This window comes from Ruditapes philippinarum, unplaced genomic scaffold (assembly GCF_026571515.1).
Source record: "Ruditapes philippinarum isolate M1 unplaced genomic scaffold, ASM2657151v2 ctg12364_1_1_1_1, whole genome shotgun sequence".
Lineage (NCBI taxonomy): Eukaryota > Metazoa > Mollusca > Bivalvia > Venerida > Veneridae > Ruditapes > Ruditapes philippinarum.
The window spans coordinates 6369-20746 of NW_026853175.1; the positions used below are offsets into that span (position 1 = coordinate 6369).

Genomic DNA, 14378 nt, shown 5'->3' on the forward strand with positions numbered 1-14378 from the left:
ATGTACAGCAATCAATACATACATATCCCACTGTGTAATACAAAGTAATTATAAGTCCCCTACCGGCTTACCGGAGGGGACTACGGTTTACCCTCCGTCCGTCCGTCCGTACAAACCAGAGCTACATTATGGGGTTTGGTCTATAGTTCACATAACAATAGATTTCTTTAATGTCATTCATTCCGTTTCTCTTGTGGGGTTATTTTCTGCATTCTGGGGTTAAAAAGAACGAAAGAAATAACAAAAAAAAAACCCATAATGAAGCTCTGGTAAGAACTTCCGTCCGTCCGTCCACAAATCTGGATCCCGGGATAACGCAAATAGTACTGGAAATATTTTTATGAAACATGATACATGGATAGATGGCAGAATGGAGATTAAGCACATCCTTTTCTTTTCTTCCTATTTGGAAAATTCTGGTTGCTATGGCAACAAATAGTCTGAATTTCAAGATTTCTGATTCTAGTTTTTACGTGTTTTCACCATAAGTTCTTTATTTATGTTTTTTTCTTCAAACTTTAAATATAAGTTTCTAGTCATCAACCACATCATATGTTACAAGGTTTAGAACTCTAGCACAAAGTTTATCAGAATTTCCTCCCTTGAACTTAGAATTTTCATGAAAAAATATTGTTTCTTTTTTTAAGAACTTCTTTTTTCTGAACGTATCTACTTGAAACTTCATATATATGTTTCTTATTATCACTCAGCACTCTAGCAAGACTATTTTCAGAATAATACCATTTTGAAAATTGGTAATTTTTACTCCAACTTCTTCAATCATTGTAGGATTTTCTTCACATCATAATAATATTGCAAGGTCTATAAATCTAGCATCCATATTTCCAGAATTTTCTCCTTCTTAAACTTTGAATTTTTCTTATTCATTCTTTTAACTCTTTTACTTCAAATTCAAAATAAACATTCATTATCAACACCTTCATTACTAATTGCTCTTTGTTACACTCACTTCATGTATGACGTCTTGCATCTTTATTTCAAGTGTAATCTCTTTTATCAGAATTTTGCTTTTAAAAATGTTATATTTTGATAACAGGGATGTTTAAAGAATAAATTTAGATTGTCCCTTAGTCCGTCTGTCTGTCTGTACATAAAAACTGTTTCCTGTGATCACTTTTAAAGACATTTTTCAACAAATTTATTTAAAATAGAAACATAAGTGAATGGCCAGTGGCCCTTCAGAATGTTGCTTGGGTTCTAACCGGTAGGGGACTTATTAATTGCTTGCAATACTATGATAATTGCTTGTTAGTATAATTTGCTGTATAAGATACAAATCTAAAAAATAAATTACCGAATTTTAAGTTTATTTTATTCTGCTTGTATATCTATGCGTGAAATTGGTTCGGTTCTAATTCATTAATATGACATGCTGCGAATCACCGTAGGGGAAACCGATATATGACTTTACATAGTAGAAATCGGAGGATTTTTGCCTCCGAATTAATTTTAGCTGTAAATCGAAAGGATTAATTGTTAAAATCGGGTCCATGGACAGAGAAAATAGTAAACACAAATAGCTCTGCGCCTGTGGGCGCGGAGCAATAAAAGTAAAGAGAAAATCAGCTACATACTTATTATCATGGTTGTAGAAACATTAAGTACAATAATCCAACCTTTTGACCTTAAGTCGGATTTGTTACTAATTGTAAATTGGTGCGTATGTTATTAGTGTTCATCGATGGGTATGTTAGAATAAAGGGTTGAGGGACATATTTTCAATCATAATTTTACTAAAACGTTCGTTTTACATTATCGAATCCCCTGTCAGGACAAATGTTTGTTTTCCTCCTCTTTTTCTGTCATTTTTTTATTAGGTCACCTCTCACAGTGACAGGCTGTTTAATAAAATGGCTGCTCTAGCTATTATTAGAAAACAACAACATCTAAATAACATCTAAACCACTGGTTCAATTTTGAAATGATTTTAAACAAAAATGTCCTTGGTGGCACTGTATAAAAATTGTTCAGATTAAGCTGTCCCTTGTTTTCAAATTGTGCTTTTGAGGTGAAAAAGTGCCCCACTTAAACCTTTTGACCATTTTCTTAGGTTAGCGATCCAGGGCTATCTGGACCACTGGTTGTTGTTTGTTTTGTGTGTGTGTGGGGGGGGGGGGGTCGAGGGAAACGGGGTTCATAAACTTACTGTTATCTGTTTTATTAAAATATAAAAACTACGAGTGAAATATTTCACATGTTCTGAACCAATTCTAGCACGAAAACATGATGATTAACCTTATAGCTTCTTCTACAATGCATTTAAATTTCAAGAATGGTGTTGTTATGGTGTGTTAATAAATACGGAATATCCTTAGGGCCATCGTGACTGTACTTTATCATCCAAAGGGCGACAATGCGATAGTGCTATGACGACAATACCACAGTGCAATGACGACAATGTGATAGTGCGATGACGACATTACGATAATGTGATTACGACTGTGCGATAATGCGATGGCAATAATACGATAGGGCGATAATACAATCGCGTCGTCGCCATCGCGGTATCATACTGTTGCCATCGCACCGTTGTATTATCGCTTTGTTGCTATCACATTTTCGCACTTTAATATATAGCCAAAGTGATTTTAGCTCAACACTTAAAAACTACTCATACAATATCAATGCAATATCACAATGCAACTGTGTGTTTTGATTTTATAGCTCTGATAGGTAGTTTGAAATAATTAAGTCTTTTTTATTCAAATTTGACTGCAAAAGATTTTATTTTAAGATTAGTTATCTGAAAAGGTTAATGCTGCTACAAATAGAGTTAGACTCCTTTGATCAGACTAATGCGAGCTAATTTACTAATTAAATAAGTTAGATTTGCTGACACTTGTCTAATACATAGCTTTTATCTTAATTTCAGATTACACCAGACCTTGTTAATCAAATGAGTGACAGCAATCTTACAAACTACATCCAATTCCATGGTGATCGTCTTAGAGTAAGGGCATATCTTCGGAAGGAAAGAAATCTCCAAACAAGAGGAGAGGAGGGACAAACACTTAAATGTTCTCCAGGGAAAGCTTGAAGAAGCTCGTATGAAAGGAGTTACCGACCAGACAGGCGGAGACACTATGAGAAACCCTCATCGGCCCTATGGTAACAGAAACGCTAGCTAAATGAAATAGGTTGCATTCATTAAAACACACATCGTAGTACACAGGTTCGCAAGAATAAAGGACGTGGAACAAGAAAATTAGAGGTTCCAAAACGGCAACTAAAACAGAGATAATAGAACAAGCAATATCACTTTTTTCCAATGGTATGTCCTCAAAAGGACCGGTGACAGAATTTAACTTTGATCTATGGGATTTTGCAGACCGGACAATTGGGCCGGATGTCACTGTCGCTAATATGTATGAAACAACAAAAATGCCAGTTCTACGATTTTATTTATCAACGACCTATAGAAATAATCCTGAGAATATAAGCAATGAACCCGAGTTAAGACATTCACCTAAAAATCAAACACAACACAAAGTCAATTATCACAGGATCTAACAGTGTTGAAAAATGTTACACGGGACGATAAGGAAGATCATGATTTTACTGATAGGGATATTCTTCATCATGCTATGTAAATTTCTGGTCTGCCAATTACAGATGATGACTCGCTTCCTAGTCTTACTGATCATCATACTGAGGTATCAACAAACTCAAAACATATATCTTTAACACTACATCGCGGTCATTTGTTGAAAGGGTGAATTGAGGCCTTTAAAAACATCAATCCTAGTGAAAACCCTGTGTCCGTCCAAATGATGATGCCGGATGGTGGTTTAGAGGCGGCAGAAGACGGCGGGGGAGTGACAAGGGAGGCTCTGTCCGATTTTTGGACCAATCATTATGATCAGTGTACTGTAGGTACAAAATTTAAAATACCATATCTACGACACGATTTCGCTGAATGTGAGTGGCGTTCAGTAGCAAATATCATTGTACTTGGTTGGGATTCGAGTAGATATTGTCCTATACGCTTGTATTAGCCATTTCTTCAGCTTTGTCTTTTTGAAAAAGTTTTAGATAACACCATGGAGGCTTTCTTTGATATTATTCCGAATTATGAAGTTACCACGTTCAGAAATGCTCTCTCAAACTGGGAATAAGTCGACTATGACGATCTTATAGAAGTACTTGAACTTCACGAATGTAAGATTCGTCCAACTTCACAAATATTTCTAAAATACTAAACGAGATCGCCCATAAGGAAATTATTCGAACACCTATGTTCATCGTTGATTGTTTCCAGCCTATTCTACAACAAATCGACACATTTGAAGAAAACCTTATTCAGCTTTACGCTGATCCGATTCCAAAACCTGAAATTGTAAACATAATTTTAAAATTTCCAGAAAGCATGTGTGCAGAGGAACAAGTCGTCGCAAATCATTTAAGAAGATTCATCAGAGAACTCATCGACGGAATGCTTGGTAAATTCATTCGCTTCTGTACATGTTCAGACCTGATAGTCAGCAAAGAGATAAGTCTCGTTTGTAAACACAAGCAGTTTGGCGAGAAGGTCAATAGCACATGCGTGTTCTTGTCGACAAGTAACTTAAGTTACATCTAAATTTAAATAGTGGGCATAAATGAAGCAAGAGTGTACAAGCAGTCTAAAGAACAGCTAAGTTTTCTAACGCAGCAACGTTTATACATTTGAACGACAAACAATCGCTGTTGATGTATGCACGGTTTGTACCGTGTATGTATACAGCAAACAACTTATACAGCTTACGATCAACTGTATTCGTCAGCTATACTTTGAATATGTACATCGATTATCAAAAAAGTTTTATGTCTTAACGTAGACGACTAATTAAAAAAATATAACAATATCCTATATGTTTTTTTATTTGGCAGGGATATTGATCATAACCAGAAAATGTCCCCTTGTGGTTTTCAGGTCAGTAGGTCAAAGGCCATGCTCCCTCTGTCTGCGCCGCTTAAATAAAATAGCTCCGCTGTAATCCGTTGTTTAGAGTTTACAATAGTTTCAAAATAAAAAGAAATATAAGAGACCTTGTTTAAAATACAACAGATAAATGTTGTTTATTGGTACTTTTCTGTACTTAAAAACTTTCCGTTTATAATTTATCGTTTGGTTTTTGAACGGAACTCATTTCCGCTGGAAACTTCTTTGTAAAAGTAAACAAAACGTGTTTCGTCAAGGAATTCCAATTATGTGTGAGTAACTGTTGTTTAGAGGTTATAAATAACGTATAACTTCTTTGACAGTATAACTTGAATGAGTTAAACCAGCTCGCAGCAGATATTGCCGTCAACTTATTTATTGTCACTAGTTTCCGCGAGTTTGGGTAAGACTTAATTGTTAGAGTTATTTTTGATTTTATAGAACAATCTTATTCATATTTGATAATTTAACGGTGAGAATTGTTCAAAAACTTCAGTTTCATATAAGTGGACGACTTTATATATGATATATAACACTTCCCCTACCTTTGTATCAACTTATCCTCCTAGATAATGTTCAGTTAATGTTTTAATTTATCTTAAAATTATTTTAAGAGAAGCAAAATCCTTAAACAATATAAAGAAACATTTTTTCCAATTAACTAGAATTAAATAACAACTATTATCACAACATGTGGTAAACATAGAACTCTTTATATATATAATCATGTAACTTTAGATAAAAGAGTTTTATACATCTGTCCTCATCACTGGTAGGTCAAGGTCACTTTCAAAAATTATTACAAGTCAATATGATAAATATTTCACACATTCAACAAAAATACTTTAAACAGGAACAGTCTAAAATAGTCCCTAAATGAAGTCTATTTCTTCAATCTTATGAAATAATGTTCACTATGAACACTAAAAGAACTCATATTTACTTAAATTAATAGCTCAGACGACAATCCATTTAAAATATCAACATTATTCAGTTATTTTCAAAATATAATTAATTTCCAAAGGAATAAATTTTCTCAAGCTAAATTCACTAGTTCAAAACAGTCAAGTAATAACTTAACGAATGTATCTACACCTAATTCATTTTCACTTGATACTTGTCACAATAGCACATTTATTTATTACGTATTACACTACAAGTCTTAGTGGTATTTCCAAAACAGCCAATTGCCTCCGCAGCTCTCCCATATTTTTACTAACTCTAAAGTAATGATTTGTGATTTCTCGGCTTCAGATGGATTGTGTCCGTTTGTTATTTCGCTCAGCATTTGATACAGATAAAATCTCGCCCTGGCAGCCCCTTTTTCATTTTCTTCACGTTTAACTTTACCGGATCCTTGCAGCACAAGAAAGTTATATTTGTCTAACAGAAAGCTTCTAGACAGTGTTGGACTTAGAACTATATTCTGCAAATATTCTAGTTGGAAAGCGGTGTGCTCCCAGGCCATAAGTCGACGACGGTTAGGGGCCATTTGTTGCCATTGTTGTGGAGGCCAAGTAAAATCGGAGCCATTAAGATGCATATGAAATTCATTATCCCCTTTCCAATCTCTTCTGCCCGGTGGTACCAGTGTCATAATTCATACTTTCAACAAATCTGATGCTTTCTTACAAAAGTCATTTCCATCTAACTCTGTCAGCTTCTGATCTTCTCTACTCATTTCATCTAGAATTAATTTTGTAGCGCGATATATTTCTTCATCTTTTTCCTTTTCTTCACCTAACATCTTTATTTTGTCATCAATTTCTTTTTCGACTTCTATCATCTTAAACTCCTTTTTAACTTCATTATTCATCTCAACTTTTTCTTCTATCTTCTCTTCATTTATCTCATTTCCATCATCATTTTCATCTCTTATTTTACACACTTTCATTCTATTACCTATAACTTCATTCAATATACCATTGTCACATTTTCCTTCTCCATTAACACTTGAACACCTCTTATTTTCATTATCTTCACCTTCATTACTCATATCATTGACACTATTAACATCATCTTCAACTTTAAAATAATCATCATCATATTTCTTCTCATCACTTTCTTTGAAACACTTCTTTTCTTTATCACTTTCTTTTACACTATTATCATCACATTTCTTCTTCTCATTGACACTTAAACATTTATTTTCTTTATCACTTTCATTTACACTATTATCATCACATTTCTTCCTCTCATTGACACTTAAAAACTTCTTTTCTGTATTACTTTCGTTTACACTTTTATCATCAAATTTCTTCTTCTCATTGACATTTAAACACTACTTTTCTTTATTACACTGATCATCATTTAAACAAACATCGCCATCTTTCCCCTTATCACTTTTTTTCGAACACTTTTTCTTCTCATCACTGCTTTCGTGCGAAACCTTTCTACTTTTTACCACCTCTTTCTCACATAACGCTTCAGCTTTTCTTTTCTCTTTATTCTTTTGATTCATTCTGATTTATTCGACAGATCAAGTGGAACATTTTGTTCTTGTTCAACATTTGTTTCTTTCAATTTTTCTTGGTTTGATTTTTGTTCTTTTATTTCTTTCTTTACTTTATTACATTTGTCAGTTTCTTTATACACTGATTGCACATTTTTCTTTTGACGACTTCGGTTTTGTTTATCTTCAGTATCTTGCTTTAAAGCCACTATCCAGCCTCTCCTCCAATTGTCTCTTTTTACCTGACTATCTGACTGACTCTCCAACATTCTCAAAATTAAGCGTCTTGCCTCATAGGCATTTGAGGAATTCCATCTTTCGGGCTGATGTATCTTGGCATAATCCTGCGGATGTATTGCGAAATAAAACAAGTTCTTGCTGTTAGAAATGACTTCGGCAGAGAATTATATTCAACAAAATGCCTGTTGGAACAATGCACTGAAAGATCAGACACTCTTGTGAAAGTCTTACCATCACCACACCATGGACAAATAACACATTGCCGTCTATGATCTCTTGATACAAGATGTGCATTCAAATCAGATTTGCTTGTAAAGGTTTTTGAGCAAAGCCAGCATTTCTCCATTTTCTGTCATAAAAGATTGATTGATTTATTCTATGAGTAAATTTATTGTTTTGCCTGGACACACAAACTCGACTTGCATATTTGGCTTTGTATCGTGAATGATGAGCTGTTTCTGTTATTGTTAAAGCTTTTTATTGTTATTTATATTATATATTTATATTTATGTTGTTGTTATTGTCTTTTTTTGTTAGTTTTACTCATGTTTGGTTTGTTGTTTTATATTTTTTATATAATTCTTGTTTTGATATTCAGTTTATAAATTTGCTTTTATGTTTTTAGACTCGCGTTTGACCCAAGCTGGTATATTTGTACCCGAATACGGCCATAACCTATCAATATGTTAAGCTTTCGTTTTCTGTTTGGCTGACGTTTTGACAATACAAATTAGATCGTCTAATATTTTTGTTACAAGGATTTGACCTTTCCATTTAAGAACATATACCCTTTTCCTTTGTTGGATTGTGTAACCAAACTAGTTGACCTTTACTGTATTTCTTTAGCTTTGAATTCGAATCGTTATGTTTCTTTTGGTAAACCGCTGCTTTTCCAATGTTAATTCGCGCAACTTCATGATCTTTTTCTTTTTTATCTCTTAGTAGATCAGTATATTCTTCGTATGATTCGTAATTTCTTTCAGCTTTCGGATCACCGACGACATCATTCATAGGTAAAATTATTTCTTTGCCAAAAAACATTTTATTAGGCGAAACATTAGTTGTACTTTGAGGAGTACTACGGTATGCCAGCATTACAAGCGGAAGAAAAGAATCCCAATCAGATTGATTATTTTGGCAATAAGCCGAAAGCATAGAGGCGAGAGTCTTTATGAATCGCTCATACAGTCTCATACTTGTCGTGTAAGTTTTCTCAATACCGAGAATAGCGCAAATTTCAGCAAGTAAACGCGATTCGAAATAACTACCTTGGTCGGTAAACAACTGTAGCGGAACACCAAATTTACATACAAAGTTGCTTCGGCCACTGTTTTAGCCTCTTGATTAGGTAAAGGTACTGATTAAGTCCACTTTGTAAAGAGATCACTTATTACCAAGACATATTTATTGCTGAAGTGGCCCTAAAATATCCATTGCGACACGCTCCATAGGTTCACCCACAATATATTTTCCAAGAGGAACTTTATTTCTGGACCTATTTAAATTCTTTGCGGTACAAATGTCACAATGTTTACAATAAGCTGTAACACTGTCCGTCATTCCTGGCCAATAAAATGATGTCTGAATTTGTTCTAAGGTCTTGTCAAATCCGGGTTGTCCCGAAGTAGGTATGTCTTGGTGATAATACAAAACGTCATTTTGCTTATTCTTTGGTACAATCAACTGTAGTTAAATATCATTTAGGTCATCATGAAACTGACGATACAATACTCCAGCTTTGCCTTCTAGGCGATCCAACTGCCTCCAAAGTGTTTTTAAATGAGCAATTTCTTGAGATACCATTGGCCAATTTGGTGTCTCCAAATTAGCTAATTTTGCTGACAATAAGGGACCAATTACTGGATCTCCAAGTTGATTTTGTTGAATATCTGTATTGTTCAAGTCATCTAATAGGATGTCGTTATGTGTCAGTTCTTGTGTTTGTTTCTTCATCTCTTGTGTTACTCCTTGTAATAGCTCTTATTTCTTTGATTGTTTCAGTTTCATTGTTGTTCTGTTCGTCGTCATATGTCCTATCTATTTTTGCGTCGGTATCTTTAACTTTAACATCATCTTTGATTAATTCAGTGTCATGTTCGGCTTGAATGTTGTCATTTTCTATTTGTTGCTGTCGTGAGTAGACACTGCATGGTCGTCTCGAAAGAGCATCTGCGTTATTATGGCTTTTTCCAGCTCTATGAATTACTTCAAGGTTATATGTGCTTACTTTTTGCAACCATCTAGCAACTTGTCCGGTTGGTGTTTTTAAACTTCTCAACCAACTGACTGCTGAGTTATCTGTTCTCAGAAGAACTTCTTGCCCATAAAGATATGAATGGAAATTCTTTAAAGCCACGACAACTGCCAACAACTCCTTTCTCATGACACAATAGGATTGTTCATGTTTGTTTAATGCTTTACTAATATAAGCTATCAGTCGTTCCTTGTCGTCTTGTTCTTGAGAAAGCACAGCTCCGACTACCATATCGCTACAGTCGGTATCGAAAATAACTTATGCTCAGGTAACGGATAAGCCAAAATTGGAGCGGATGTAAGAGACTCTTTCAGGTTTTCGAAGGCTGATTGACACTCTGGGCTCCAACTGAATTGCGCCTTCTTTTCGCACAATTCATGCAATGGCCTTGATATATTTGCGAAAACCTTGACATATTTTCTATAGAAAGAAGCAAGTCTTAGAAAGCTTCTGACTTATTTACTTTTGGTATGTATGGGCCAATTTTGACTGCTTCAATCTTTGAATCATCGGTGCGAACGCCGTCTTCTGAAATAGTATGACCTAGAAAGGATGTCGACTTTTGGAAGAGGTAGAAACTCAGAAGATTTTAATTTCAGGTTTGAATCTTGAAGCCGCTTAAAGACATTTTCTAGCCTAGTTACACTTTCATCGACTGATCGACCAGGTGTAATAATATCGTCCATGAACAATAGGGACTCGACCCATTATAAACCTCAGAGGACATCTTCCATAAGTCGCTGAAATGTCGAAGGTGCGTTAACTAGTCCGAACGGCATTACTTTGAAGTGGTATAAACCGTTTACTGTAGAGAAAACTGTTTTCAATTTATCTTCTGGATCCATGGCAACCTGCCAAAACCCAGAGCAGAGGTCCATTGTACTAAACTACTTAGCACCTGCAAGAGCATCTAAACAGTCATCTACCCTTGGTATTGGATAGGCATCTTTTACAGTTACTTCATTTAATTTTCTATAGTCCACACAAAACCGAGCCGACCCGTCTTTCTTCGTAACCAATATAATATATGATAAACAAGATCAACAAGGAAAGGCGGTGTTCAATGAACGCAACCCCCATATGACCCAGCAACAAGAACCAATGGCAAGGAGCCCAGGGGGACACCAAACAAAACCAGGACAGGGCAATGACAGAGCACGGACAGGTTAATCATTAAATGATAAATAATTTGAAATTGATTAGGAATTCAAAGAAAATAATAATAGGCCCACAATGGGGAAGGGGACAGGAGACCGGGGGAAGGGGTGGGGGGGGGGGTTAATCAAAGAAATAAAAACTAGAGGCAATGGGGAAGATACTTACCGTAGACGAGAAAACAACAAGGAACACAAGCAAAAGTGTCGCCAAAACAGTATGAAACAACATAGACATACATCTAAGGAACACAGAGGGGCACCGCCTTGGAACGGTCAGCAGCGTAATAATGACTGCTGGGGAGTTTAAACCGGATAATGGTGCACCAAACCTCGCTTTTAGCCCCACCCTGTTCCTTTAAACGAGACAGTGTAAATAAAATGAATCCCGCCAAGTGAAATTCTAACAGTTGTCATGGTTACAAAAATTAAAAAAGTAAAAAAAAATAAAAAAGATCATGTTGAAAAATTAAAGTTTAAAAAAGAACCCTAATAAAAATATCAAAGTTAAAAAGGAAAAACAGAAAACAAAAAAGAAAATCAACCCACAAAGGGGGCCCACGAAACAAGGAGAAGACGAAATAAGACAATTCAGTCCCAAAGGGCTTTACGAACTATCCATCATAGAGTCTCCCACTTGGTCCGTCAGATGCAATCAAAAGAGGAAAGCGTAGTGTCCAACTGTAACTGGGTTGAACACATAACATGCAGTATATCTATCGGCGATGACCAAGGACTATTTGATGGCTCTATTACCCCTTTAGCAATCATTTTTTTCGACCTTTTCCTTCTCACTCTGTCGTTTCGCGAATGGTTGTCGTCTTACGGGTTGCCTGATAGGTTTGAGCATTGCCTGTGTTTATTTTGTGTGTTTACGCGGTCTGTACAGCCTAACTCATCTGTCGAGGAAACAAATATATTTTTATACTTCTCCAACAGCATAGCAAGGTTTCAACTTTGATCAGGATTTAAATGTTCAGAACTTCTATGTAGTAATTCTTGTAAATGACCAGCTAAAGGTGAATCTTTATCAGAGGTATCAGACTTTTCTTGAACATGAGCACAATAATGCATTTCACAGTCAATTTCTTCATTAGATGATTTACACACCCCTATTTCTTTTCCTGGCTGTAAAACTATTGGAATATCTCTTGCATTTATTTACTTATTCCAACCTCTTCACTATTAGGATCAACAATGCCTTCAATGATATAAACTTTAATTCATTTGAATCAGAATTTTTTTTAATTTTTAATTTTTAGCCAGAATTTGCCCCGTTAAACAGTCTGGTATAATACTTTAACAAATTTTAAAGACTTGGGGGGGCTTAATTTTTCCCCAAAAAGTTACTCTTAAAACCTAATGCCCCATTTATTGAAAAATTTAAAACCCGTTTAAAGGGATATAGGGTTCTGTTTAAATTTGGCCCCGGGTTTTAAAATTTTTGTTTAAATTTAAATTTTTTTTCAGGCCCAAAAACATGAAAAATTTAGCCCATTCACACTTTGATTTTAAGATTTGAATTTAGTTAGACTTTTTTTATAAAATTTTATAAAATGTATTTTTTGGGTATTTAAAAAAGCTGTACATACCAACAATCTATTAACAGTGGATACTAATTTCTCTCCCATACATAATAAAGCCATTTGTCAAACTGTGTTCCAGTATTTCCAACTTGACCTATTCTACTATAATCTGTTGGTTCAGTTTTACTATTCTCATCAGATGATTCTTTGATTTCATGAGCTGAGTCATTTAACATTTTTGTTTCAATTGAATTAATAGGTCTAATTTTATCAACAAGCGCCCCCTCTCGACCTACAGAGAAGACGGATTTCCGTTTTCCTACTTGCTTTGCACCTGTGGCCTCTCTTCTCTTCTGTGCTTCTGTGGACAATTTCTGTACAGATGGTCTGGCGACTGACAAATAAAGCAGGTTCTTACCCCATTCTGTGGTGTTTTTTTCTGAGACCTTTCAATTCTGTCTAGCCTAAATCGTATTGCTTTTAGCGTTTCCTGCATTTCATCTTCATTTCTCATGTGCCTATCTCTACCAAAGTTAGTATTTTGTCTGCCAAAATCACTAGAGTATAAGGAATGAAGAAGTTGGAGTAAAACATACCAATTTCTCGAAAAAATCTAAGTTCAAGGGGGACATACTTCTGGAAATAGTCTTGCTAGAGTATTTAACCTTCTGAAAAATGTTGAGTGATAATAAGAAACATATGTATGAAGTTTGAAGTAGATACATTAGGAAATAAAGAAGATATTTAAAAAGACAACATTTTTTTCATAAACATTCTAAGTTCAAGGGAGGTAATACTGATAATGTTTGTGCTAGAGTTGTAAACCTCGTCACATATGATGTTGTTGATGACCAGAAACTTATATCATAAGTTTTAAGTAAACACCTTAAGAAATAAAGAACTTATAGTGAAAAAGCTGAAAAATTTAAATCAGAAATCTTGAAATTCAGGCTTTTTGTTGCCATAGCAACCAGAAATTTCAAAATAGGAAGAAACGAAAAAGATGCGCATAATTTCCAGACTGCCATTTACCCATATTTTAAGTTTCATAAAAATATTTTCAGTACCTTTTGAGTTATCACTGGATCTAGTTTATGTTTTAAATTTGTCATATTTTCAGACTATTTGTTGCCATAGCAACCAGAAATTTCAACACAGGAAGAACAGAAAAAGACGTGCATAAATCTCCGTACTGCCATCTATCCATATATCAAGTTTCATAAAAAATGTTCAGTACTTTTTGCGTTATCGCAGTATCCAGTTTTGTGGACTGACGAACTGACAAACAGACGGACGGAGAGTAAAACTAAAGTCCCCTCCGGTTAAACCGGTAGGGGACTAAAAAGCCTTGTGGCAGCCGCAAAAAATGTCAAGTATACACTTCAGTGTTGTAAAACTTTTGTGGTCCTTTGATATCAATGATTCCGGCACTTTTATGTGTTTAACAGCCTGCGTGGACTGGTCGAGGGGTTAGAGTCGACAACTTCTAATCCACTTACCTCTCTGGCGTGGGTTCGATCCCCGGGAGATGCTTTGGTAGTTTAGTGCGGAGGAAGGTAGTCTAGTACAAGTGTAACTCTCCAGGAACGATGGTTAGGAAACTACCCGCCTATATGACTGACATACTGTTGTGAAAAGGCGCAAAATGAAACAGACAAACAAACATGGGTTGAAAAGCTTCAAAAACAAGCTGCTAGGGGGCGTGGACGGTAACTTGCACTTTCCAGTACCGTCCATGAACAGGCTCAATCAAACCGAGCCTGCAACATTTTCAATTTTGTCGTGTTGGGCTTTCCTTAGGGATTGTTTA

At 35.3% G+C, this 14378-nt stretch overlaps 1 protein-coding gene and 1 pseudogene across 1 annotated transcript; one reads left to right on the forward strand and one right to left on the reverse strand.

Moving 5' to 3' along the window:
* Positions 1 to 3553: 3553 nt before the first annotated feature.
* Positions 3554 to 4600, forward strand: LOC132735996 (uncharacterized; annotated as a pseudogene).
* A 1942-nt stretch (positions 4601 to 6542) lies between these two features.
* Positions 6543 to 8645, reverse strand: LOC132735999 (uncharacterized). Its single transcript, XM_060723045.1, has 3 exons — positions 8454 to 8645; positions 7637 to 7738; positions 6543 to 7202 (listed from the first exon to the last, which is right to left on the reverse strand). Exons 1-3 carry the CDS (start codon positions 8643 to 8645, stop codon positions 6543 to 6545), a joined length of 954 nt encoding a protein of 317 aa, XP_060579028.1.
* Positions 8646 to 14378: the final 5733 nt, after the last annotated feature.

What these genes read in the sequence shown, in the direction of transcription:
- LOC132735999 (XM_060723045.1), bottom strand. Translation starts at nt 8,645, where the DNA reads ATGAATGATGTCGTCGGTGATCCGAAAGCTGAAAGAAATTACGAATCA. An exon ending in AATACAGTAAAGGTCAACTA is followed by an intron (nt 7,739 to 8,453) that starts GTTTGGTTACAC and finishes ATACATCCGCAG; the next exon opens with GATTATGCCAAGATACATCA. An exon ending in AGAGTCAGTCAGATAGTCAG is followed by an intron (nt 7,203 to 7,636) that starts GTAAAAAGAGAC and finishes GTCAATGAGAAG; the next exon opens with AAGAAATTTGATGATAAAAG.